At 35.2% G+C, this 27,892-nt stretch overlaps 1 protein-coding gene across 1 annotated transcript; it reads right to left on the bottom strand.

The window, feature by feature from the left end:
- Positions 1 to 109: 109 nt before the first annotated feature.
- On the bottom strand, positions 110 to 27,892 carry LOC140158258 (uncharacterized). The gene is made up of 5 exons (XM_072181368.1): positions 27,337 to 27,892; positions 15,722 to 16,482; positions 8,018 to 8,165; positions 3,749 to 3,890; positions 110 to 568 (listed from the first exon to the last, which is right to left on the bottom strand). Exons 1-5 carry the CDS (start codon positions 27,679 to 27,681, stop codon positions 465 to 467), a joined length of 1,500 nt encoding a protein of 499 aa, XP_072037469.1. The 5' UTR covers positions 27,682 to 27,892; the 3' UTR covers positions 110 to 464.

Consider the following 27,892-nt stretch of genomic DNA (forward strand, 5'->3'; position numbering starts at 1 on the left):
GTCCAAACTCTAATCCTAACCCAAACCCAACCCTAATCATAATCCTACCCTAACTCTAACCATTACCCTAACCCTAACCCTAACCCTAACCCTAATTCCTAACCCTAACCTTAACCCTAATAATCCTAGTATTTCGTGCTCTCTTACACTAAGGATAAACATATGCATATGTGTTCATCATCACAAACAATGAGCTGATGAGGGCATTTTCAACACTTTCGAAATTAAGTAAGCAAGAATCGACTACCCCAGTGTTTAAATGTTATATAACAGTTTTGCACTTCGAGATCATAGCATAAGAAAAATACAGACGAAACGATTGGGAAAATAAATATAGCGAAAGATATCCAGGCACTCAGCCATTTATAAAAGGAAACGAGCAGCACTTTGCTTGATTAAACTCTATTAGCTTTCCACTCCTTAGAATGAAGACACCATTGACCTTCTCGTCATCTTTCACACCATCATCTCAAAATGTCTGTAACTCTAAGCACCGACACGCCTTGTCTGTCTTCGATAACCATATCACTCCATGAAGATAGCTCACTAGCGATGAAGAACTCCGACCCTGTGGCGATTAAAATATTACACCAGTTAATAGTATTACACTTCATCATTTCATGATATTTTCTATGCCTTCAAAAGGCATCTTAAAAGTAAAGGACTTAATGAGTTATCTTTTTCGTTTTTGAGTAGCATATTTTTGTTATATGGGCATATTTATTTCACGGCGGGATTTATATATAGATAGGAAAATCCTTTTCAATATTTTGTCATTTTATAATGTAAAGTCAATTTCCTATAGTTAATATGTCTATGCAAGACTGTGTTATAATGAAATTGAATGGACAAAATATAATATCAACAGCAATTGTTTTGATTGATAGTGTGAACAAATTTAATTACAGTTTCTGGCAGAGAAGAACGGAACTTCTTAACATTTTGAGAGAGTGCACTGGGTAAACACGGAAGTGTGGTTCTATTTGGCTGATTCTAACAATAACGTATAACAACAAATCGATAATCTGATTGGCCGATTCTCGGGCCGATTACGGTTCGGCGTAGAGCGGCGCTCTTGAAGGGAACACAAAGCAGCTCCGCGTATGTCGCTCATTAACAGGGCGCTCGCGTCAATCAGAGCAAAAGACTGTCGTACTTCTCTGGAAGATAGTGTAGATAACAAATTGTGAAAATCGCTAAAGATAACGCGTGCGATTGGCGCCAACATTTTATGAAGCTTCAGCCCGGAGGCCCGGCCCAGGGGCTTAATTTATGATGTGAAAAACAGAAAAATCTATATGATAATTCTTGAAGTCTTTATACTTTATCTCATAATCAAAACAAAACAATTATGTTGACATTTGACACATCTTTGAAATATGAAACTTTCAATCAATTGCTAATTTGCTAGCGTCGTCTGCTCTTACGCATGCCGAGAGTTCCTAAAATCCTAACTACGTTGTTGTCCAAACAAGATACGTGCTACTGGATAAATTGATTGCAATTGTGTATCTCATTATTTCCGTACCAACTAATGTAATATGGGGAAAATTCGGTATTATAATAAAGGACAGTTAATATCTGACGATACATTTTTAAAATCAATTTTAAAAGAGTGTGTGTATAAATTGATGCATTCAATTAATTAAGAGAGCCTGAAAGGTCTTCTTTTTTTAAAAGTGGTAATGTTTCCTGGAATGTTTTACGTCAACACTTACGCCTACAGAAAGTTGAAAAAATAAATCTTTAATACTGATACTTTCTAAATGTCTAAAATAACAGTTAAAAGTGCAGTAATAGGACACTGGGTGATAAAATAATTGTACACCCCATCGCATATGTGTGTTTGATACATCCCACCCATTAAAGCAATTTATTGAAACAGACATGACTGAATCTCCGTTTAAGTCTACTATTATAAAATCTAAAGAAGATAAATATTGAAATTATCTTCAAACCAAAGCAGTTTCTATTTCTTGTAGATGTCATGTGGAAAAGAGTAGAATAATCTAATTATGGTAACTTAAAAGTTGTTTAACAAGTAATTTGAAATGGAAACATGGAAAGTGTTCTGAGATTTTTGTTTGTGTTCATTGCTTCTCTAAAAGAATACAAGGAATATTGTATTTATGATAATAAAGAAACTGCAAGAGAATCTAACAGAAATGTGAGAATTTTCAAGGTTATTGGGTATTTATTATTACAATGATGAAGTTTTGTTTATTATTATTATTGTTATTTTAATTCAGTCAACAGAGATTAGTAAATGGGAGCAATGTCATTGGCTCAAGATGACTGATACATTTCCATCACTGTAAGCTTATATAATATAGTTTGGAGATTATCAAGCTATTTATTAAATATTATCAGTGTAGCTTTATTCATTAAGGCAGCTGTGTACTCTCAGATACGCATGTAGTAAAAGTGCCATAACTTTGTAATTATTCACGCAAGACATGTAAAAGTATACATTTTTATAAAGGCAAGACATCAATGAATCTCAATATAAGTACAGTTTTAGTGTAAAAACAACAATTATGAAGAAAATCACAAAAAAGAGAATTTTTGGCAATTTTTGTTCGGTACATCATAACAAAAAAACTCTTTCCAAAAATGTGTGTCTTGCTTTTTTCTTAATCTTGAGGCACCATTCCAAAAACGGTTTTTTTAGTTTTTTGGATATTGGCCTTATTTTTGGAGATATTGACCATATAAGGCATCAAAATGAACTTTTTAAAATTCACAACCGCCTATTTGCATAAAATGATGCCTAAAATTGGAAATAGACCAAAATATAAAAAAATGAGAAAACCATTTCTTAAGTCAATCATGCTTTTTATGATGAGCATAATTGCTTACCTATAGATGCTGTATTTATTGCGTTATCGTGTACCTAAATCGTCATTTTACCGAGAAAATGAACATTGAAATAAAGGCCGTTGAAGTTTAAAGTGGTCACATTTTGCACTTTGATCGAAGCTTACAGGAGAATGCGGCAGTTCTCGTTTTTCTACCTTACATTACGTGAACATCGGGTAATCCACAGCCCCTTGAGAAGTTTGGGCTAAATCTATTCATATCTTGATGTTTAAATCGGGGGAAAGAACTTGAAAAAATCACATTTTATCAGCTAAAACGGAGCCATTTGACCGCTAGGTTTTTGTGAAATCAGTGCTTCCGTGGTGTTTCCATAAGATGCGCCACGCATGCAGATAAGCGTCGCGTATGCGTAGCGTATCTGTGCGTTACCAAATTGCGCGATACGCAACGCGATGCGTTGTTGCGCGCGTGTACCCTGCTGGTACAACAAAGATTTTCTTTCCTTTTAAATTTCAAACACGAGTGGAATAGTGAAATAAAATCCTTAAAATATTGCAGTTGGAGTTTATAAATCTGGATTTTCATTCCTTGTATTTATAAAAAACATAACAAAGTACAAACATATAAAAAAAACTCAATTTCGGGAAAGAAACAATGTCTAGAGTACACAGCCGCGTTAACATGGCTCAAAATGCACCAAATGGCTTTAATTGGGGCTTCATTTTGACAATTGAACATGTAAATCAAATCTTGGATTTATCAATAGAGAAACCAAAGCAGAAACAGCATTGTTATGCAGGACTAAAAACTTACAAAGGCCCAATGTATAACGGGGAAAAGAACATTTACCCGAAACGGAGGTCGCTTTACATACGTGTTCATTGCGCAGTGACAGGGCAATGAAAACCGAGCAAAACTGTTTACTTACGTTTGCAGATCTCTTGTTCTAGGAGAGATAATCTGTAATTATCGTTTTTAAACCACACTGTCCCAGGAATAGCTGACCCAATGATGTTTGCTCGTGTAAAGAAATACTGAAGCGTCCTCTGTAGATTCTTCATCATTTCATCCTGTAAGAACAATTAATCCCTTTAGGTTTAACTTAACTCTCTCCACGCGGGTGTCGACTGTAGACGACAATTTTTTTAAATAAAATTCAAAATTTCAAAAATTTCAGAATTGTAATTTTTCATTACCATATTTGGAATCAGCATGAAAAATGCATTAAAATGAGTACAAACAAGCCTAGTATTGGTTTAGTGGTTCTTTAGATAGCTCTTGCAAAATTGGTTTTTTTATGTTGAAGCTTATGGCTAGCACACACAGCATTAACTGTCACATTTACTATCATATGTAAGTTACAAAACAAAGTAATACGAAATCAAAGAATGTAAAACTGTCGTAGCAACTCAATACGTTTTGTATGTAACGCAGTAAAGTGTTTTCGACTTTGTAACTTGTACGGTTTTGTAAAAATAAACATACATGACAAGAAAGGGCTTTTACACAGCTATGCAAAAGAGATCAACGCGTGAAGTAGAATGAAATCGCGTTGGATAACAAAGAATAAACCATCTAATTGTGTCGTTTAATACTAAATTTGCAAACGGATGTTGGTTTGCTATTATACACGGATGTCCCTTAACTATTGAAAATCCCTCTGTGGGGCCATTTCATCTTCAAAGTGCTCAACTTAAAAGAAAGGGGTATGGTTTGTTTAGAATAGAATTCAATGGAGATATTGCATTTAACACCTAGCAATGGCATGACTTTGAAAGGAGAATACGTTGATAAGGATGTTTTTTTCATGATTCCATCATACCCTCACCATTAACATTTTTTACAGTATATAGTGCAGTGAAACGAAAATGTTATAATATGTTTTTAAGAATAGCAAGGCACGAATTTTAAGATTCTATCACTAATGTATTACATATTGTTTCGAAGTAATTCTAAGCAGTATACTTCGGTTATAGTTATAAATGCGCTTTTATAAATGCGCACGTGACTCTTGGACACGATATACCAAGACCAGCAAGCGTGACCAAATCCTCATGCATTGACGACTAGCTATACAGAAAAGCATAGGAACTCTGTAGATCTATATCATCAAATTTAATTAATTAAATAACAAAATTATTACACATGGGGGATTCCGAGTTTGTAATATGTTATCAAAAACAACATTTTGAAAGTATTTGTCGAATTTTGAAAAAATATTCAACGCCGGAAATGTTTACAATATAATCAAAAAGTTGAACAAAATAGACAATTTTGCTGCACAGTAGTCTCGTGTTGTTCCACCTTTGCATTCAAATGTATAGGAAGACCACCCGCTATTTAGAAGGTCACTTCGAGACTTACTATCTACACGCTGCTATAGCAGCGAGGAGGTGGTCACGTGCGTATTTATAAAAGCCCATTTATAAATTAAAGTGCACTGCTAAGTGCTTTAGTATTAGGTTTGAAACAAAATTACCATCATGACCTATGTATTGTTATTGTTTTTCGTTGATTATCGTTTTCATTCAAAGGAAAGCATTTAACCGATTGTATTATTCATTTAACGTTTATCGTAATTAGCAATCAACATTAGAGACACATCTTCACCCTAGCTTTACGTAACATAATAAGTACCTCGCAAATGAAGTAATGCAAGCCCGAGATAATTACAGAATGTTACATCTTATATGTGCCTTTTCTGTTTTCCAATTACACAATACTCTTCAAGGTCGTAATATTGTTTTGACAATGGATTTTGTACCAGAGAGCAACATATGGAAAGGTTTCTATACAAAAACGATTCTCTTAAAAACCATCTATGCACAGTTTCCACCTCGATACACCTGAGCACACATTTTCGTCCAAGACTTTTGAAGCAAGCAGTGAATTGTCTCCACACAGTTTTTGATTACACTACACGGTTGAGTGCATAGCATCGTAAGAGCTGTGGAGCTTCTAGCTGGAAAATGGGCCTCTGTAATTGGTTTTTGTCGAAACCTCAAGTGTTCCCTTCATTCAATTTTTTTATAATTATATCAAACGAAAGCTAACACTCCTCCCCCTCTAAAAACACGTTTCGTCATCAGGTCAACAGATAACCCAATTCAATGTTATAGCAAGGAGTAAATCTGTTGAAAACTACCTATCCAAGCACATTTTTTGACCAAAATATAGGTTTTAAAAGTCAAAACCTCAAGTATTCCTTACATTATTTTTCAAATTTAATGTCATTAAATGAAAAAGCACACTTATATTGTCCATATACTAGCGTCATTAGAATGAGCAATGGCCCATTCTCTTTAAATTGCAAATCTTGTGCAAAAAGTTACTATTTTCGCCTGTTTTGTCATACGGTTGTAATTTCAATGAACTATGACTTTGCTAAAGAGCGCTTACAAATTGATATGTTTAATTACATTTTTGAAATATTGCTGTATGATCATGACAACCAAATATTTGTTTTCAAAGAGTGGATCTTTAGTTTTATATGAACAGAAGCTCGTCGTTTTGTACAATTCCTGTTTTAAATTATCTAACCTTCGATTAGAAGTTTGTCAACTAAAGGTAATTGCGTTATCGCTTTAGTGGATGGTACCGGCAAACATTGGCAAGATAAATATTACCCTATCATAAGTAAGATGTTTTACTTTGAAACCTGGTATTATAGTTTGTGAATGCCTTGAGTGGGTCTTCTAACAGCTACAGTAAACTAACACATGATAGGTGTTCTGCACAGATAAGATGTATGGTATTGCCATCTGCTTGCCAAGAGGGGTTTCTGTGTTAAATATTGTGATTATTAATAATAAAAGTGACATACTCATAAGAATAAGAGGCTAACTAGTGAACATCAGTTACCGCGTTCGTCAGACACGAGATTTGATGAGATTTGAGGAAAGGGAGGGGACTTTTGAGAAAGTGTGAACAACATAGCCGGTGGGTAGAAAAGGCGTCACAGCTGACACTATATTCTCCTGACAGTGTTTTAAGGAATGTTTTGGTTACAATGGAGTAGAGACCTTTAGGGCTTATGTATGTCCTGAAAGTTCTACATATTCAGTACATGATACAACACGAATATGATACGAAGGCATGGTAGTATTTCAAATGACAAAATGTATTCCTAGTAAAACGCCAAAAATGGTTATCTATAAGAATTAAAATATTTTAGACTAACAGCTATAGACGAATGAGATATAATTGCTTACATTGTTTCGATATCACTTTATTGCACACTTGATTTACAAAAATGTATTAAAATGTATCATTCTATTCAAAGAAGAATCCAAATTATTTAGAAAAAAGTTAAATTCGCCAATGAATTTCCAAGTTAGCAGTAACAACCTGTGTAAAATATATGCTATGGAGAATACAGCTATGTATTCGGTATAATTTCTACATACTGAGAAAAACCGTATTACTATCAACCAGCAATGGCAAAACCAGCTTTGTATCAGCAGGTATCAGCAGGATCAGGGCTTTTTTTATTGCAATGCCGATTACGACGCTCTCTATAGTTATTATACTATAAGATATATTGGAGTCGTAAGTTGGCTATATAATAACATTTGTTGCAATGAAAAGGCAAAGTAGTCTACCTAAGCGAAGGGCATTACCATTGCATAGGATGATAATACATTAACGCTGACATCGTTTAAATCAAGCGCCTGACTGACAAGGTACGTTATTCAATAAGAAAGAGAGAAGACAAGAGGCTCGGTTCTGCGGTAGGACAGGTCAAACCAGGGTCTTGTACACCTGCAGGCACGCTTGTCCACAGAGACAGGGGAATAACAAGTTAAACCGAATAACTTACGACAAGTCATATCATGGGAAAGATATTCCAATCATTGCAGTCAAGGTCGTTTAGTTCCAATGAAAGATCTTGAAAAGCTAAATTTTTTTCAGTTACGACTACAGCTGATTTAATTTTCCAAATTGACAAGATAAATATCCCTTTTGCCTTCTCAGTTTAAAAAAAATTAGCAACTCAGTGGGATGTGGTGTGTTTTACTGCCAACTCCTGTCAGAGTGAAAGTCCACCAAAGATGGGAGGTGGGAGATCAAGATTATTGCACTGGTAAAAGGACGAAACAAATTCAAAATATCAACTTACTAAAAATCTACCAAATTAAATTGTCTATGCCTTCTGCTAATTGCCGTATCCAGCAAAGTTGTAGTTGTTAATGCCTACCTGTTTTGCATCAATAGGACTCGCGTAGTATACCACATTGAGTTGATACTGTTGCAGAACCATTACAAATCGTCGAATCACCTCTACAATGGGTGTACTTTGAAGTATTGGACAATAAAAACGACCATGCTCATAATACTGCTTGCACCTAAAATAAATCATACACAAACAAATTATAATATCATATTAGATATGTGTCAAGGTGGTATATCAGAATAGATCCAATCGTCAAGGATAACGTAAATTAATTTGATTATCAAATTAGATTCATCATTTTGCATAACATTATCTAATCATTCCAAGATCTCAAGATCCAGCTTGTAGCATTGTTAATTGGTACAAGCTTTTAAATGCACCTTAATTGGTTGTCTTGATGCATAACACATGGCTCTCAGATCTACTCAAACTTTAAAATTATTTTTAATCATGATACTTTAAATATAACGGATAACGACATTTTTATTTTAAAATTTTATGCTAAGATACCCTTTTATGTGATATATGTGATTAATTAGCGTCAATTATGCTCTTTATGTGAAATAACAAACTATCAAGATGTCATTGACGTACAGATCGTGAACTTGAGAATTTTATTACCATGATTACAGTGGTAATAATAATTATGTGCACTCAAATGTACTTATAAATTTCACATTAACATTTAAAACAAGTTGAAGAAGAAAAATTAATGTCGTTGATCGTTGTAATCTACTCTTTTCAAACTACCTTTCGAGAATTGAATAACACGTTTCTGTTAATGTTCCCTATCATGTTAAATAGCGTCTTATATATTATAACGCCGTGAACAGGTAATTTTTGAAATACGTTATTTGCGTAATGTTCGGCGAATCTGTTTATGCTTGTGCTTATTATATTATTATATCAATAAAAAAATGATCAATTATTGACATGGTAAGTAATCATGGTAATATTAACTTCTATCCACCCTAACAAAACAAATATACCGCATATACACGGCAACAACTTGAAAGAAAGTTTGAAAGAAAGAAAAGTTTGAAAGAAAGAAAGAAACTTTGAAAAGAAACTTTGAAAAGGAAGCTAGACACGCTAGGTAGCTTGAAAAAGTTTGAATGTCCACATCATAATATGCTGTAAGTGGTGATATGTGAAGGATTAACCATAGAACTATGAAGAACCTCAAGATTTTTTATCCGTCATGAAAAAACGCACGCGTTTACGCCCAAACGACATAAGCTAATCGTAGATTCATCCTTTGCGCTCATTTTAGTGATACACTTTTTACCCCAGCATCTTACCCGGGGATAGGACCGGCCATGAAAGATGACCATAGAGGGGAGGGGTTGTTTAGGCCCCAATGATTTTCATTTCGCTCTTGTGAAATTATTCCAAGAGCTTCTGAATTTTTACTTGTTAGTTAGGTGAAAATCGTCATTTCCTTTTATATATAGGAGAAAATTCGGTGAAAATCGTATTTTTGTAGAATTTTTAGCCGAAAATTAATTTTACCAATAAGCTATTTTTGTACATAGCCAGAATTTCCCAAATTTGCATGGGCGCCCTCACATTATGACGTCATAGCGACATTATGTGGGAAATGTTTGTACTTATTTTGGTATCACTGGATAGAGGAGACCCGTAGCTATATAACGTTTATAATTGAAAATAAGGGGGTTCGACAACTACCCCACCCCGTCGTAGTTCTACGGTTAATATCACATTTTCATAGCATGTGTCTTACCGGGAAATGGTTTCAAAGATATAGCTAGAGGCAATAGATAGGAACGCTAATGTATTGAGAAAACGGCACGTGGCAAACGTTTTAAACTTGCTGCAAGGGTATTTTGGTAAAAATGACAAAAAGAAAGCGTCCAGCCAAAAATTGTTTTTTGTCATTGCCCATGCATGAATTTAAATTAAATACATTTCCTACCCACATTATTACAGTGTCTACAACAGGTAATTTTACAGTGTCGCCACTGATCAATTGGAGAAAGCGAAAGCGACGACGTCATCGTTTAGATTTCCCCATTTTTCCCACATGGTCTAAATATCTATGATTTGGTCCTATAGCACCGACGAATTTATCTATTGGAAATTTATACCAAAAAGCAATGTTTCAGACAATATGCAAAACTTCGCATTGACTTGCTACAAAAGTCATAAAAATCAATCCGCATCGGCGTCAGTGTCAAACATCTGATTAAAAAAATGCCTTTGATTTTTCCCAAGTCATTTTTATCTCGATTTTGGATTTCTGGTTAAGTCCATACATCTCAGTTTCGGATATTTCCAATGGATTGTTCCCTGTTTTTCACCACACGATATAAACATGATTAAAAGATGGCACGTTGAAAGTAGCGATTGCAATCACTAGCATGGCTCAAGTGTGCTCATTGTGACCGATTTGAGATGAAACCCGAAACTGCTATACAAATACAAATCAGTTTTTGTTATCAAATTACTCATATTCGTTTAAGCTTTTCTCAGATAATATCCATATTTTGAAAATCTATAATGCAATCTAAGTATCTTCAAAAAGGTTGCAAATGTTCCTAGCCCTGGAAATATATAATACTATTTTTAGATTTAAATGTAGGTAGTCGGTCAAGGAGATTATTGAGAATTAAGAAACCTTCTTTAGTGTCCACAATCAGACGTGCAGTAGTTCCATTTTTAATGTCAATGGGTGGATAGTATTCACTACCTACCAAGCCAATCTATTAATTATTAACGAGTTAATTATTACCGTTGAATGCTTACCGGAGGAGAGTATTATTTGCTAAGATGCGGCAACTTTTACTCTGTAAGTGACAGATTAATTCTAAATTAGGCTCTTCCTGACTGTGTTTTATATCATATAGTACATGAACTCGCGACTTTAACAGTCAAAAGCACAGACGGATCAACAGACAGACATGTGTACTTTCCTTTTTCTTACTTTCCTTCTTACTTGCTATAGTTCCTTCTGTTACTCTCTTTCTATTTCTTTCCTTCTTTCAAACTTTCTTTCTTTCAAACTTTCTTTCTTTCAAACTTTCTTTCTTTCAAACTTTCTTTCTTTCAAACTTTCTTTCTTTCAAACTTTCTTTTTTCAAACTTTCTTTCTTTCAAACTTCTTTCGTTCAAACCTTTCAAACTTTCTGTCAAACTTTCGTTCAAATTCTAAACATTTTTTCAAACTTTCAAACTTTATCCAGCTATCTAGCGTGTCTAGCTTCCCTTTCAAAGTTTCTTTTCAACTTTCTTTCTTTCTTTCAAACTTGTCTTTCTTTCAAACTTTCTTTATTTCAAACCTTCATTCTTACAAACTTTCTTTCTTTCAAATTTTCTTTCAAACTTAACTTTCTTTCAAACATTCAAACATTCTTTCAAACTTTCTTTCATTCAAACTTTCTGTCTTCCAAGCTTTGGCTCTTTCAAAGTTTCTTTCTTTTAAGCTTTCTTTCAAATTTTGATTCTTTCAAACTTTCTTTCTTTCAAACTTTGGTTCTTTCAAACTTTCTTTCTTTCAATTATTTTCTTTCTTTCAAACTAATTAAGAATTAACAACAATTTCAGCATCCAATTTCTTCCAATCTTTCTTTCTTTCAAACTTTTTTTTCTTTCTTCCATACTTTCTTTCTTTCAAACTTTCTTTCTTTTAATCTGTCTTTCTTTCAAACTTTCTTTCTTTCAAACTCTCTTTCTTTAAACCTCTTTTTCAAAATTTCATTTTTTCAAACGGTCTTTCTGTCAAACTTTTATCTTTCTTTCAAAATGTCTTTCTTTCAAACTTTGGTTTTTTATACGTTCTTTCAAACTACTTTCTTTCAAACTCTCTTTCTTTAAACCTTTCTTTCGTTCTTTCAAACGGTCTTTCTGTCAAACTTCCTTTCTTTCTTTCAAACTGCCTTTCTTTCAAACTGTGGCTCTTTCATACTTTCTTTCTTTCAAATTCTCTTTCTTTCTTTATGAGAGTATGAGAAAAATCGATTAACAATAACGTGAGCTTGTGTTTACTTGCACTTGAGATTAACAAGGTATAGCTGCTATCATTGTGATAGCGCTGATGGGTTGGTGCCAAGATAGTTGTTAACTGAAGTTAATTGAAGCTCAGTCGATTCTGGTTGGAGATAATTGGACCAGGTAGAGCATTCCATAGGTGAGCTGAGGATGGAAGGAACGATCTCTGGTGGCTCACCAGGTTGGATCTTGGAATTTTGACAGCTTGGTCGTGGGATCTGACAGAGCGCCGCAGACGAGAATCAATACGATCTGGTAACAGGTGTTGGAGGAGTTCTGGAGCTTCGCCATAGAACATCCTATGAAATAGAGTGATGGCTCCCATTGCTCTTCTATGTCCCAGGTGTTATTATTTGATGGGTTTTTCATCTTCTTCTGAGACACCAATGATGCGTACCGCTCTTCTTTGTACATAATCAAGTTTAGACAGAGAGGTGGGCGGAGCACTTATGCATGTGGAGCTGTCATATTCCATCTTCGATCGGATCATGGTTTTGTATATCGTTGCTCTCTGAGAACGAACAAGGTAGGGGCCCACGACGAAAGAGACCGAGACGTTGGCTGGCTGTTCTTGCAATCTTGTTCACTACAGGGGTCAATGACAAGACTTTGTTTAAAGTAGGACCAAACAGGTCTACACTATACATGATGCACTTATGGTCCATGGCAAGCCCGATTCGACCTTTGTGGCATTAAACCCAGTTAACAGGATATTAATCCAGTAAATCGATTCAGTAAAGCAAATAAGCTCATGCATTCGATCACTAACGACAACCAGCTTCGGTCGATTACCCCAGCTGCAGCGTGTGTAAACTCTAATTTGCATAGAGGCTGTACGTGAAATTATTGATTGGCTCCAAACAAAGGATTTGAACCGGTGCACCGTAATCATGTCGCAGTGCAGTCCATTCAATCAAATGTTGTCATCAACCTATTTGATCGCAGTGCATTGTTATGTGTGTGAGACGAACTGTCGCGGTTGATTGCAATCAAACAAACGATGTCTTATGTATTACTTTGTTCCGTGATGAAAATCGTGATGTTTTATTTAATCACTCTCGAAAAAAGTATTTCTTTTGTAGGCCTATTACTTTGTTTTGTGATGAAAATCGTGATGTTTTATTTCATCACGCTCTAAAACAAACGATTTCTTATGTATTACTTTGTTTCGTGATGAAAATCATGATGTTTTATTTCATCACTCACGAAAAATTGATTTCTTATGTATTACTTTGTTTCGTGATGAAAACCGTGATGTTTTATTTCATCATCACGCTCTAAAACAAACGATTTCTTATGCATTATATTTGTTTTGTGATGAAAATCGTGATGTTTTATTTCACCACGCTCTAAACAATAATTATAGTTAAATGCATTTTAAGAAAAAAATCTTATTAAAACAGTATGTTGTTTAGAAAAAATGTAGAAAGTGATGATGATGATGATGATGATGATGATCATGATGATGATGATGATGATGATGATGATGATGATGATGTCTCCAAAAGTGTCCCGGTTTGTTTTTCTTGCCCTAAATCGTGCGTATCTATTAATAAGGCACTTCAATAATCAATAATCAGTCCCGTGACGGCCTCCACTAACTAGCTACTAACTTGGGTTATGGGCGCTGAATTTCATGTTCACTGTCACTTACTCATCAGCGAAGTACGACCCTTTGTCAACCACCTACAGTACCCAATTTCGGCATACTATGTAAGAAACTCATCATGATGATCGAACAGAGAGTACTTTAAATGTAGCTTGTATCGTTTTCGTGTGGCATTCTTCAGAAGTGAGCGGTCCGTTTACCAAAATTTTCGGTCAAATCTCCATTCAATTAACACGGGACGTTGGCTAGCTATGTCTTGCCCTCACTCACTATTTTACCAAAGTACGAATATTTCTGAGCATCTAACCTAGCTGTAATTTTAGGTCATGTTAGAGGAATATATTTGCTAGAAGTTTTTGAGAGTACTTTTAATATTGGCCGGTTATTTTTCACACATTGACGTTAACTAGACAAATGCCTATTCTTCTAACATGGCACGATTTGTACAGGTCACAGCTCAATGGTGAGAGCACTGTGTATTGTGTATAGGAAAACGGACAGTAACTGCAGTATATGCCTCTTCCAAAGTTGTTCCTAAAAATGGAGGCTAAGATGACTAGTCGGAGCATCTCTGCGGTTGAAAATAGTAGTGGTCTTGCACTTCGCAACTCCAAACAAAGCTTTTCATATGTTTGCCCGTGTCTCTATCGCCTTGCGGTCTACATAAAGTGATGTTGCAGCGCCAATTCTATCATCCTTTGACTTGGTGGATGATATTAGGGTTACATCATCTGCATAATAAATAGATTTGTAAGTCCGGTAGTGATGTAGTCGATGAAGATAATAAACAGAAGTGGTCCAAGGATGGAGCCTTGTGGGACACCAGCATTTATAGGTTATTCCATAAGATGAAATCCCATTCAGTGAGACTCTCTATATAATTGGCTAACTCATTAGAAAAGAAATTGTTTCTTATGAATAAGAGAAATAACTGTTGTTCTTTAACATGAGTTTTAAATAACGAATTGCCGTCTTTGAATTGTTAATATTTTTGTCGATTGCCCTTATATACTCGTATAATACGATATAAATGTACATAGTAAAATACAAATTCGGTTGAAAACAACATTTTCCCTAGAGTTTGTATTTCTAAAATATATAGAATTCTCTCGCTCAAATAATTGGCGAGATTTATCAACAAACCTCATAGCACCGTTTATACTGGTTTTAATCTAGAATGTTACGTTGATTTATATCGACCAAGCGTCATTATTACACATGTGAGTGACATCAAAAGTAAAGCAACATACATGATATACTTACGGGAAACGATGTAGACAAACTATGACAAGAGAACTATTAATGAAAATGATTCGGGTTTCGTTTCACATCAATCATTAAAACTGCATCATATTTTATTGATATATGATGTCTATTATTTTCATCTGTCACTGATCTGTACCTAAGGAAGTAGGGTGGTAATGTCGAATGTTATGTATCTACCTTCAAAAACGTCGACATAATGATAAAGGTGTTGAATAGTAGTTAGACAAATTACACTATTGGCTACAATCAAACTAGGTTAAATCCTCATGGCGCAACTTTATACTGCTCCAAGCAAGTTACATAACAAACACCGAAACACAAGGAATTGCAGCCCTGGGCCACATTTTTATTGCAGATATTCCTAATTACATTGCAGATTGAAGACATTCATGACGAGAGGGAAGAGAGAATGTGAGAGGGAGTGATAGGTTTGGGAAAGAGTGTGTACGAGAAAAAAAGAGAAATAAAATAATGAGTGGGACCAACAATATAAAATACAGTAATACTTACAGAGAAAGACAGCAAAAGATTTGGGAAGAGACGCTTTAAATGTGAATTCAATTCATATTTATGAATGTTACTTGTTACCTTGTACAATAAATAAGAACAAATGAGTGAATGTTCTTAGTCATCCAGTAGTTTCAAATAGAGTTTTGGAATTAAATCTAATAGTGGAATGTACTTTTTACAACTATTGCTACGTTGCGTCTGGAACCACCAGACTTCATCAGGCAACTGACCCGCTAGTAAGTCTTGTCAAAAAAATTGCCCGGGATAAATTGCAAACGTCGTCTAACTTAGCTATCTAAACTATCAGTATTACTTTCATGATAATATGTACTCACCAGAAATCGACCCATTCCTTATCAAACCGCCAGTGAAGACACAGAAACCTGCTGCCAAGATATTGCGTAATAAATTTGTCCGCTACAGTTCGTATATACTCCGCTCTAAGAAAATACTGTGAAAAGACTGGATTAAAATGACGGTATCCAAATCTCCCTAACACACCATAAGCATGTACAAATGCATTGCAACGGGAAGAAGAATTGAAAGCGGCAGGATACTTGTTTATGTAATCCTCTATGTGAATGAAGTGCTGGGGAGTTCCTCCAGGAAGTTTCAGTATCCTACTGCTATCATGCAATATACTAGGTATGGTAAGTTCTGTCAGATTGGCAAAGATTTTAGTCATCTGATCTTCGTATTCCTCTAGTTCAACACGATCTTCATCAGTTTGACTTTTTCTTCCATAATCAGTGCCCACCATAATTGTATCCACTTCTCCACCACAAGCAGTGCGAAAACCACGCACTGATACAAGTTTAACAATTTTTTGTAATGCCCGCCAATCAATGGTGTCTTCAAAGGTTCTTTGTTTTGGTAGTGCTTCCGGATCGGTTTGGTGTTCAAAGAAAGGCGGTAGAACCAGAGTGTAGTTGTGAATCAAAGCTAATGCTAAGCAGAATTTGAAGCTTTGTAATTGGTTATTTGGGCCTTGGTTACCAAGTGTTATGGGTAGTAGATACCTAGTGTCGTCAACAGGTAGTGTAACGGGCTGTGCAAACTCTTCTGAGTCCTCACTCTCGGATCTGTTCTTTTTACTCTGAAAGACACAAATGAAGTGTAAATCATGATATCAAATAGTTTTAGTTGTTTTATGGTACATATCTTTCAACACACAAATGAAGTGTAAATCATGATATCAAATAGTTTTAGTTGTTTTATGGTACATATCTTTCAACTGCATCTTGTACTCAAATTACTCAATGCGCTACTAGCGGTTGCTCTTGGCCAGTCCAATTTTTGACCTCCGGGATCAACACTGCCGAAAAGCCACCATTGGATTGTAACGCAAGTGTGATAATATTAATGTTGAAAACAGTTTAACGAAGGATTCCGTGTGATCAATAGATAGAAAATGGATCTTTAGTGTGCATACATTTCAACATTTAAAATTGTATTTCACAGTGATAGATGTTACGCGGGTTTTGGATGCTGACTTTTTCCCATGATGCATATTGTGTTTGGCCTCTCCCTAGCAAACGCTGGAGGCGCATCATACGGTGAATTGACCGAATTCATGAGCACAAACATTTAACACAAACGCACTGTTTCTACGTACAAGGATATGTTCTCGAATTGCATATGTTAAGTGTTGTTAGTATTATACTAGCAAATTAGCATTACACTTTGAAGAAGTTTTCTGGATATTCCAGAACTAACTTAAGGGCTCGGACAGCGACGTTTTCACGTATTTTGTGGAACCTGAGAGCACACCAGAAATATCGAATTCGAGGGGGGTTACACTTTTGCAAGTACATATATGGAGGTGGACACATATTTGCCAAAATGCTTTAAAAATGCCTTAAAACCAGTATATAATATTTAATTCTTATCAGAACTGACATAACGAACTATTTTGTATCTTATCACTTTTGTCTATAATTATAAGGTATATTACACCTGAAATAAGGCGAGTTACCAGACCAGTAGCGTAGCGAGCGGGGAGGCAGGGGCACCACCTGACAAAAAATGAAAGAAAAAAGTGCCCCTGTGACAAAAAATCAAAGAAAAAATCTGGAGGGCAAAGAAAAAGAAAAAGGGCAAGGAGGCCCTTTTCCTACAAAATTCACCCCAATCATGGACCAAAATAGTGTAAAATACAAAACTTTATCACGCTGCTCGCGCACATTGTCGTAATAAAGCCCTTTTTATCCTGATAATGGGCGAAAATAGTGTAAAATACAAAGTTTTCGCACATTACCCCAATAAAGCCTTTTGGGAAGCTCTTTATCAAAAACAAAACCGGCATATGTATTGTATGATGCAACTACATTTTTTTCGTCTGTGCCCCCGAAACTAGTATTTTGTCACCCCTGACCAAGAAAGCTGGCTACGCCCCTGTACCAGACCCCATTATAATTTAAGCTGTAACAATACCATGTGTAAATACCGCACATCCTAAAATTTTATACAACTGAAATGTAGACATTATTTTTATAATATTCACGAGAAATATGAATCCTCATGCTCAATGGAAACGCTAGTGTTGCAAGTTCGAACCCCCCCATGTCCGCAATCGATTTATCATAATAATACAGAAGCATATCACTATACCATCCGGTAACTTTGAATAAAATATTTATCATTATTAATTAAAAACGAAATCAAATAAAGTCACCATATACCCGGTCTTACCTTACAGATGGGGCTTAGCAAATGCGATATATATAGAGCGTGATGTCTCTAAAGAAATTATTCTTAGTTATTTTTATATCATTGCTGCCAAAAACACATTAATCATTCACATACTTTCGTGGCCATAATAATCTAATGAAATAGGTAAATACGTCACTTAGCCTGTTAAGTTGATTAATTGAGGCGCGTTTGCTCTCTATCATAAAAAGGTGACGCCGTACAAATGAACTAAACTAAATCGCTCAATTTACCTTTCTGAGATTTAGCTCTCATAATTAAATGCCGGCAAAGGAATAGTAAGCTGAATAATTACAAGCCGTCAGAAGAAGGGGAGTAAGAGCTAAATTAGTGACAAAAGCAAGCATATTTAGACTGCCTAGCGATGTGTTAAGTGGGCCATATTTAGCACGTGACTCAATCGTTTATCAAGTGTTGTCTGCATTTTGCGTACCTATGTCTGAGAGAGTTCCTTAAATAGTACAAAGTCTACTCCACAAAGACGTCGTTATATGTTTTGACAAAATAAACAAACAGGTGATTAATGATTTAGAAAATATAAAAAGGTGATTTAGAAAATTTAAAAAAAAGTGATTAATTATTAATACTTAGAAAAAGTTGTTTTTCGCAGATTTACTGGAGCCTGTGACTTACAATATATTATAAAACAAATGTGGTTAATTATCAAGCCTATTAGAAAGACAACAATAATAATAATTGTTATTACAATAAATTGTAATGATTATTTCCCCAATTGTAAGATTTTGGCTATATTTCCATTCTTTGCTAATGCTGGTTTTTTCTTGCTTAATAGATACAGCATGTAATTAACGCTTTTGTACCTACACTGTTTTTTTTCCAAATCATCAATCCGAATCGACTATAACAATTATACCAGTCTCACATACATCACTTAGGTGGGCAGGTACTTTCACCCCCCCCCCCCACACACACACACACCCACACACGCACACCCCACACACACACCACACCACCACCACCACCAACTTACGATGGCCTAGGTGCTGACGGCACATGGAAAGTCTACACTATTATAGTGTTGGCCAATGTATCCAATATTACACGGTCAAATACAACTGCGTACTGGAACAAGGATAGTCTGCAATTGTGTTAGTCAGCAAATGTATCACACGCGTAGACATGACATGCCTAAGTTTGCACATGGAAAGTCCACACTGTTAGCAAATTTATCCATTAGTACACGCTCATACAGAGACGTACCAGAAAGTGGAAACTTTAAATTAGGACTAGTGTTAGCAAACGTACCCAATATTAGATACCAGATACAAAGGCGTACCAGAACAAAGAAAGTCTACACTAGTGTTAGTTAGCAAGTGTTTTCCCAATCGTTAACGGTCAAATGCAAAGGCGTACCTGAATGTGGAAGCGCACAATAGTGTACGGTTGTTTAATGGCATGTAGCCTAAAACTGAGTCATTTTAAAGAAAAGTTGAACAATGATGGCGCTATTTATCTTAAATCTTGTTTGCATCTTTACAAATCAGTCCCAGAACAACGCCAAATATGGATTAAAAGACCTTTGACCTTGGATGTACAACAACATGTTATGATCTAATGGGAAACTGTGCACATCAACAAACACCATTTCTATCAAAAGGCAACGTCTGATATAATTTGCAACCACATAAATTACTAGAGTTGGTTCTTCTCTTGGATTTGGACCAAGCTTTAGAATATCGAATGTTGCGTTTTGAAATAAAACAAACCAGAAATTTATCACCCATTGTAAAGATATGGTACATGTACCGAATACATGTACATACATTGGCTGACCTTGTGGATTTCCTGGCCCAGTCATGCTAACCACATAAGGAGATTATACGATTAATATACAGTGATGCCAACGCCGCGCCTTAGGCGCACAATTGGGCTACTTGGCGATCACTTGCCGCTACTCAAAAAAGCATGCCGCTACTTGTCTAAAATTGGGCTACTTTTGCCAGTCTCAGGCCGCGGCACTAATTTGATGTATTTTCCTTTCAATTTAGCCGATTTATAAAGGTTTTGAGTCTTTGAAGCTCCAAATTGAAATTACAATGGGTTTTGTGACCATTTATTGATCGGTGAGTAACTTCACAGTAAGTACCGGAAGTTTCAAAGTCAAGTGCTTTTCCGCCCAATTGGGTGTTTTGCGTTCTAAATTCGGGTAAATACGCCCAAATATCCGGTATTGGGCGCTTTTTGGAAGCTTAAAAATTGGGCTACTTGAGAATCTTTACCGCGGCCTGGCGAGTCAATGTGCCGCGCCTTGACGCTGAAAAGTTTTGGCAACACTGTTAATATAGTGCAGCTATTGTCATAGCAGGGTATTATTATGTAATACTCCTGATCCATATTTGGCGTTCTCTTGGACTGCAAATGGTAGACACTTGTATACTGGTATTAGAACATCAGCGAAAAAACTGACAAATGACAAGAGAAATTTCAAAACACTTTTTATCATGAAATGTAAGTTATAACTTTTGGCTAATTTAGATTTAAAAATATATGTAAATAGCGCCCTCAATTTTCACACAAATGTAGAGCACATATAAAATTCACAAAAAAGCAGAAAAAGATGAATAATTTGATATAGAAACGAAAATCTATGTTAAAAATTGCTACAAAATATATGCGTACATACAGTTTATTAGTCCGATCGCTGTTGGTATTATTCAGGTCTAGAATTGAACATTATAATTATGTTTTGTTAGAAAAATTAATAAATGATCATATGAAACAACCGTGATAGCTAGTGTTAAGTAAGTGTATAACACGGTCAAATATAAAGGCGTACCAGAATATGGCAGGTCTACACTAGTGTTATAAAATGTATCCAATAGGCCTACACGTCAAAATACAAAATTAGCAAATGTATATATGTATGCGATATTACACGGTCCGTAAACAAATGCGTGGGGAGTCTACACTAGTGTTAGAAAATGTATCCAACATTACACGGTCATTATAAAATGGAATACAAGGAACGTGGAATGTCTAAAGAAATATTAGCACAATAAATATAATATTAATATTACACAGTCAAATTCAAAGAATTTGGAAAATCCATCACTAGTGTTAGCAAATGTACATACACACACGGTCAAATACAAAGGCGTACTGCAACATGGAAACTTTACACTAGAGTTAACAAATGTATCTAATATCACACTGTCATAATATACAGAGGCATACCGGAAAGCGGAAAGTCTACAGTGTTTATAGCAAATGTGTTCAATATTACACGGTCAAATACAAAGGCATACCTGGAGTTGGAAAGTCTACAGTATTGTTAATAAATTCAAAAGCACAATGTAACTTGTCTCAGCTAAAATATTCACAGAATTATCCTGAATTACAATGATCAGTTTTTGGAAATGTTCATGGCAATCAAAATTTCAGAATTAGCGATATACTGTTACTTCATAACGCGATCGTAATTAGACGTTTTAATGTCAGCTTCGCTGAATAACAACGAGTAATATACGCGTAGTCACGTCCAATAGCACTGTGGCTAGTTTGGCCAATATGAAACAATGAACGACTGTTATTCTTGGTCGAGACATGTAATACATGTAATAAGATCACATTTTCGTTAATATCATTATTTATATAATATTATGTACGTATTGCGTCTAAAAGATAATAAAACTTCAAGCATGACACACTAATAACCCTCTTTCATACCCGGCATTCATATAACCTGATTTAAAAATTGACATAGTTTACGATTTGTAAGTATAGGTCCACTTATCCCGGCACTTGTCATTTACTTATTGCTGATTTCATCACATCTAATTTTAATCCATTGGGGCTATTCCAGTTAAAATCCACACTAACCCTGTGGAAAATTTTGGAAATATCTTCCACAGGGAGTGTGTTTTTCAAATGTAATTGGTCAAGGTTAATCATTTTGAAACCCGTACTCACCTACATCTTCCACAACCTTTCGTTTCCAAATTTTCTATTCTATTTGAAACTCATACTCCCTCTGTGAAAAACTTTAGCTAAATCTTTCACAGGGGTAGTGTAGATTTTAAATAAAATAACCCATTTTAGGAATTATTAATACACCTCTATTTCATTATTAAAGCGAAAGTGATCATTTATCATTTTCATAACGTGACATTGAAATCTGAAATGTCAATGGCGTGTTACAATATAATATCGCTAATATCTGATGATTTGTCCTTGTGAAAGATTTCTTGACATATAACTATATTGACGTATTAATGGTATTATTGGATTCTTAATTCATGTAAAACGTCAAATTGAGTTGTAAAGTCATTAATGTTATTGTAAAGTCATTTAGAGACAATCATAAATCAATCTTTTACTTGATTTTGAAGTAGGGAAAACTATCACGAACAGATTTCTTCTGATTGTGTTTTTCTTCACGGCTTGTGAATCAGATAAATGCATGGTTGTATATTGTAATTGGGTAGAGGTGGAACCAGATGGTTTCCTTATTTCGGATAATCTTCATAAGCTCACCAGATGTAGGTCATTACAAGGAATTCAGTGGATTTCATTAACCATGGACAGGTGGGTGCATGGAATTAATAAGGAGGTAGATAGGATGAACAAGACTTTATCTGAGGCTGATTCATACTCCAATTCGCGTAAGTCGTTTTTTTCTGTGGCGATAAACCATGAATTTTACGATCTCAAGAAACATTTCGCGCGACAAATTCACTCGAGTTGTTGTTTTTTGTTCAAATCAAGCAAATTCTGATTGGCTGTTTAGGAGGCAGGGTCAAATATTTTTGCAGAATGTTATTAAGGTAGTATGAACGGATAATCAAGCTTGCAGGAAAATAGCCACAACAGCAAATTGGAATTGTGTATTAATTTAAAACTTAGAACAAGCTAAAGATAAGTCTTCACTCCACCTATTTTTAGAGTTTCATAAAAATTTTACCATTTCTTATGTATTTCTTTATTTTTTGAAAATTACCTAAATTTTTCCACATTATAATTTTTTTTTGCCAACATGGATTGTGCTATGTAAATTGGGTGATGATGTCACGGCTCATTAGAGTATGTCACTCGCTCTATTGCAACTTGTTGTAATGCGGAGGGCGTTGGTGAATAAAGATTTAGGTCAACAATAGACAAATCTTGCATGTGACACTTCAGTTTTTGCCTGTTGATTTGAGAAAGAAAAAGAAGAAATAGCCTATTTTTAATGGCGTTATTCCGGGGGTTTTTTATTAGCCATAGGCCTAGGTTAATATAACAGATCGGAAAGCAACATTTGCATTTTTTTTTTGATATTTAACAGTCCTCGAAGTAAACTTTGTAAATTTAATGATTATGTACTTAAAGTGTATGTAGCCGGGAGGAAAAGCCGTCCATCATTTGAACATTTTAACCTTTCGTATTGAAGATACACATTTTTTTCCCAAAAAGAATTAAAAAATTGTAGGGAAATTTTTTTTCGTTTAGAGGGTTGGGCAAAACCTGGTAAAAAACCACCACCGAAATCATACTGGTTCACTATCAGATTCCTTATGCTGCTGCCCCATGAGGTACACTGCTATACTTCAATGGTAGCCTATATATAGATATGATAGAGTACTCATGAGGGTGCTCTAGAGTACACACATCGGAATCACACGTACAGTACACACACTGGTATTGGATTGGTACCGCACTGGTACTCTATAGTAGCCACAACGTAATTGTCAGCAGTGTATGGCTCTGGGGTCGACAGAAATAGGATTCGGGTACATTGTAGTGTATGTAATAGCATACGGTATATGAGCATTGTTATGCACGTTTTTTCTTCTCATATCAGATCCGCTAGAGTTATTACAACTCAAAATTTGAAAACAGGTGTTGCTAAAAGTAGGCCTCAATGTACATGTAAGCATGAAAAAAATCTGACCTTTAAGAACAGTTTAAAAATAAATATGTACCAATGCTTTAAAATCCTCTCTAATCCCCATATCCGTCTAAAAAACTTATCTATTGATCTGTTTTCATATTTTACAAGACAAATAATCTGTTATAATGGTCTGTTTTTATATTTGCCTTATATGAAAATTGATATTAGTGTGTCCTCAATATTGTAAACCGACACCGCTAAAATATAATATAAAATCAAGATAGGTCTGCACAAGTCCTTTCATTTGATATAGCATCATGTCTTGTTTTGATATGAACCAATTAAATTGTAAATATATATTCTTAAAAGAAATTTGATACCGTAGGCTATCTCTTGTTTATATATATTTGGAGCTTAATTGCAACTTATAAAAAAACTTGTTTCAATGTTCTGTTTACTCGTTAAAATAATGCTAACGTATCAGAAAGACGACAAAATATTACTTTTTGATCTGCATAATTATTTTGATTGTCCTGTCTTATTAACATGAACAAGCTTCATTAGTCTGTTTTCGTTTTTCATTTTTAACATTCACGAAACCTTATAACTCTATTTTATGATAATTATTTCCACTCTCTCTACTATTGTTGCCACGTTCAACATAAAAAAATACAGCAACAGAATTAAGGTCCTAGGTTTTTTACCCCTGTGTATTCCAGAAAATGACAAATATCATAATTAGAAGCAGCAGCCAATTGCTGCATCTTTTAGCTCGAATTTGAGACCTCATTTTGTTGAAATCGGTCACGAAATAAAGACGCGGTGGTTAGATTCAAAATCCCACGACATCGCGACAGATACAATATTGAAAAATTTTATAGCTATAAAAATCGCTTACACGCGAATTGGAGTATGAATCAGCCTCTTATAAAGTCTTGTTCATCCTATCTACCTCCTTATTAATTCCATGCACCCACCTGTCCATGGTTAAAGAAATCCGCTGAATTCCTTGTAATGACCTACATCTGGTGAGCTTATGAAGATTATCCGAAATACGGAAACCATCTGGTTCCAACTCTACCCAATTACAATATTAACCATGCATTTATCTGATTCACAAGCCGTGAAGAAAAACACAATCAGAAGAAATCTGTTCGTGATAGTTTTCCCTACTTCAAGATCAAGTAAAAGATTGATTTATGATTGTCTCTAAATGACTTTACAATAACTTTAATGACTTTACAACTCAATTTGACGTTTTACATGAATTAAGAATCCAATAATACCATTAATGCGTCAATATTATGTCAAGAAATCTTCACAAGGACAAATCATTAGATATTAGCGATATTATATTGCAACACGCCATTGACATTGCAGATTTCAATGTCACGTTATGAACATGAAAAATGATCACTTTCGTTTTAATAATGAAATAGAGGTGTATTAATATTTCCTATTCAATGGGCTATTTTATTTAAATCTACACTACCCCTGTGAAAGATTTAGCTTAAGTTTTCCACAGAGGGAGTATGAGTTTCAAATAGAATAGAAAATGGGAAACGAAAAGTTTTGGAAGATGTAGGTGAGTACAGGGTGATTATGGGTTTCAAAATGATTAACCTTGACCAATTACATTTGAAAAACACACTCCCTTGTGGAAGATATTTCCATACTTTTCCACAGAGTTATGTGGAATTTAACTGGAACAGCCTCAATGGATTAAAATTAGATGTAACCAAAGTATTCTAGCCAGAATACTTTGATGTAACGAAATCGACAATAAGTCAATGACAAGTGCCAGGGATAAGTTGTCCTATACTTACAAATCGTAAACTATGTCAATTTTAAAATCAGGTTATTATGAAAGCGGGGTATGAAAGAGGGTTATTAACTGTGTCATGCTTGAAGTTTTATTATCTTTTAGACGCAATGCATACATAATATCATACATAATGATATTCAGGAAAATGTTATATTACAAGAATAACAGCCGTTCATTGTTTCATATTGGCCAAACTAGCCACAGTGCTATTGTACGTGACTACGCATATATTACTCGTTGTTTTTCAGCGAAGCTGACATTAAAACGTCTAATTACGATCGCGTTATGGAGTAACAGTATATCGTTAATACTGAAATTTTGATTGCCATGAACATTTCCAAAACTGATTATTGTAATTCAGGATAGTTCTAAACAAGTTACATCATGCTTTTCAATTTATTAACAATAGTGTAGACTTTCCAACTCCGGGTTCGCCTTCACGGACTCTTCACTATGCAGAGGGTGACATTTCAAAGTTGTTCAAATCTTGTTTAAAACCATACCAATGTCTTGCTCTTATCATAAAAATTCAGAAAAAGAATAGTTTGACCTGTGTCCGACATACAGTTCTTGAGTTATAGGCAAAAAGGTCAAACTTGGGTCCACAGCCGTTTACAATGCTCCAATTTTATTTCAACTGGTCTCAAATTGTTCCTTTCAAAATCAAAATGAGAAAAGTTGCATTATTTTGGTTGTTTTGTTGCATAGGTAACATCACAATAGGTCAAGGTCAACAGGGCTCAATGAAATTCGATTTTCTTTGCCATGTTACCAAGGTAACAAACCACCTGAAATATAGCAAACTATTCTTTTTTTAAGCGGAACAATACGGTATGAAACCATTTTTTATCAAAATCTCAGCATTTTTCAATTTTTGTCCTTCCTGCGGAATCCAAATTTTGACATTTGACCTTCTACGCTATAACTGAAGAAATGTATATCGGAGATAAGCCAAACAAGAAGAACTAAAAAGGTTCTGCAAGGGTAAGAAAGAACCGTTTTAGACATGGGAAGGGTTCAGTAAAGCCCGCAGTAAAGAACCATTTAGGATTCTTGCCATTTCCTAGAACCTAACTGGTCTGTATGTATAGAACCACTAAGACCATTTTTTTCTAAGAGTGTGGTCATATATTTAAGTTCCATCTTTAAGAAATTCAAGACACAACAATAATAATTTGTATCGAGGGTTGAGAGCGAGAAATCCTTAACTCACAACGGATTCTTTTGTGAGTAAACAGGGCCGGACTTACCATAGGGCCAGATGGGCCCGGGCCCAGGGCCCCCAACTTTTTGGGGCCCCCAAAATTGCCCTGTGCAGTGTGCATCTTTCTTTAAATAGTCTAAAATTGAAATTTAAAAAATCTAAAAACTTTGCCACTTGAGTGCACATGCCTTCCTCACGGTTTTGGGAGCCTCCAAATTTTGGCTTGGCCCAGGGCCCCAAAAAGGTAAATCCGGTCCTGTGAGAAGGCTTTACTGCTTTGTGGTTCTCAACCCTCGATATAGGCACATGATACACGAACACCAACCTGCCAAACGAGGGCTTTTGGGTGCCACGAATCAGTAGCCATCGTGATATTACTAACCCTCTTCTTCGTCGCACGAGTTTTAGGTCCTTTGAATTTGTTAAACCTCTCTTCCTCCTCTTCTAAGGACTTCGATGGCCATCTTGGTTGTCTCCACGACTCATTGAAGCTGTTCTGTAACAGAGATTTACCCATTAGTATTTCTCTGGATTTTCTTGCTGAGCCATATGGAAGTGACCTCTCCGCACCATCTGATGAAGATCTTGATGATTTAGGACGTTGTTCTGATTTTGGATAGTAGTGAGATGAAGGCAGTCCAAATGAAAGCATTCCGAATATATCCCAGAAATATATGAAACAGGCTAAGATAATGAGCAACAGGATGGTCTGTGTCCTTCGTTTCATGTTGACTGTTATTATTTAAAATTTAGCTGTGATTGCTAAAATTATCAACAGTATCCAACACCGCACCGTAAAACTGTAGTCACCGTTTATGAGGTCGAGTAGGCAAGAGCATCATTATCACAACGTAGAAAATGATTTAAGTCGAAAATATATATTCAATGTTTTTCTTCAACGGTCATTGTGGCGATATATGGGTTCTTCTTGCATTAAA

Source organism: Amphiura filiformis, chromosome 8, assembly GCF_039555335.1.
Source record: "Amphiura filiformis chromosome 8, Afil_fr2py, whole genome shotgun sequence".
Classification (NCBI taxonomy): domain Eukaryota; kingdom Metazoa; phylum Echinodermata; class Ophiuroidea; order Amphilepidida; family Amphiuridae; genus Amphiura; species Amphiura filiformis.

Bases quoted from the DNA above. Each gene is read 5' to 3' on its own strand.
- LOC140158258 (XM_072181368.1), bottom strand. From the start codon at position 27,681: ATGAAACGAAGGACACAGACCATCCTGTTGCTCATTATCTTAGCCTGT. The intron at 3,891-8,017 runs GTAGGCATTAAC...TTGTTCTTACAG, and splicing joins GTCCTATTGATGCAAAACAG to GATGAAATGATGAAGAATCT. The intron at 569-3,748 runs GTAAGTAAACAG...TAATCGCCACAG, and splicing joins AGAACAAGAGATCTGCAAAC to GGTCGGAGTTCTTCATCGCT.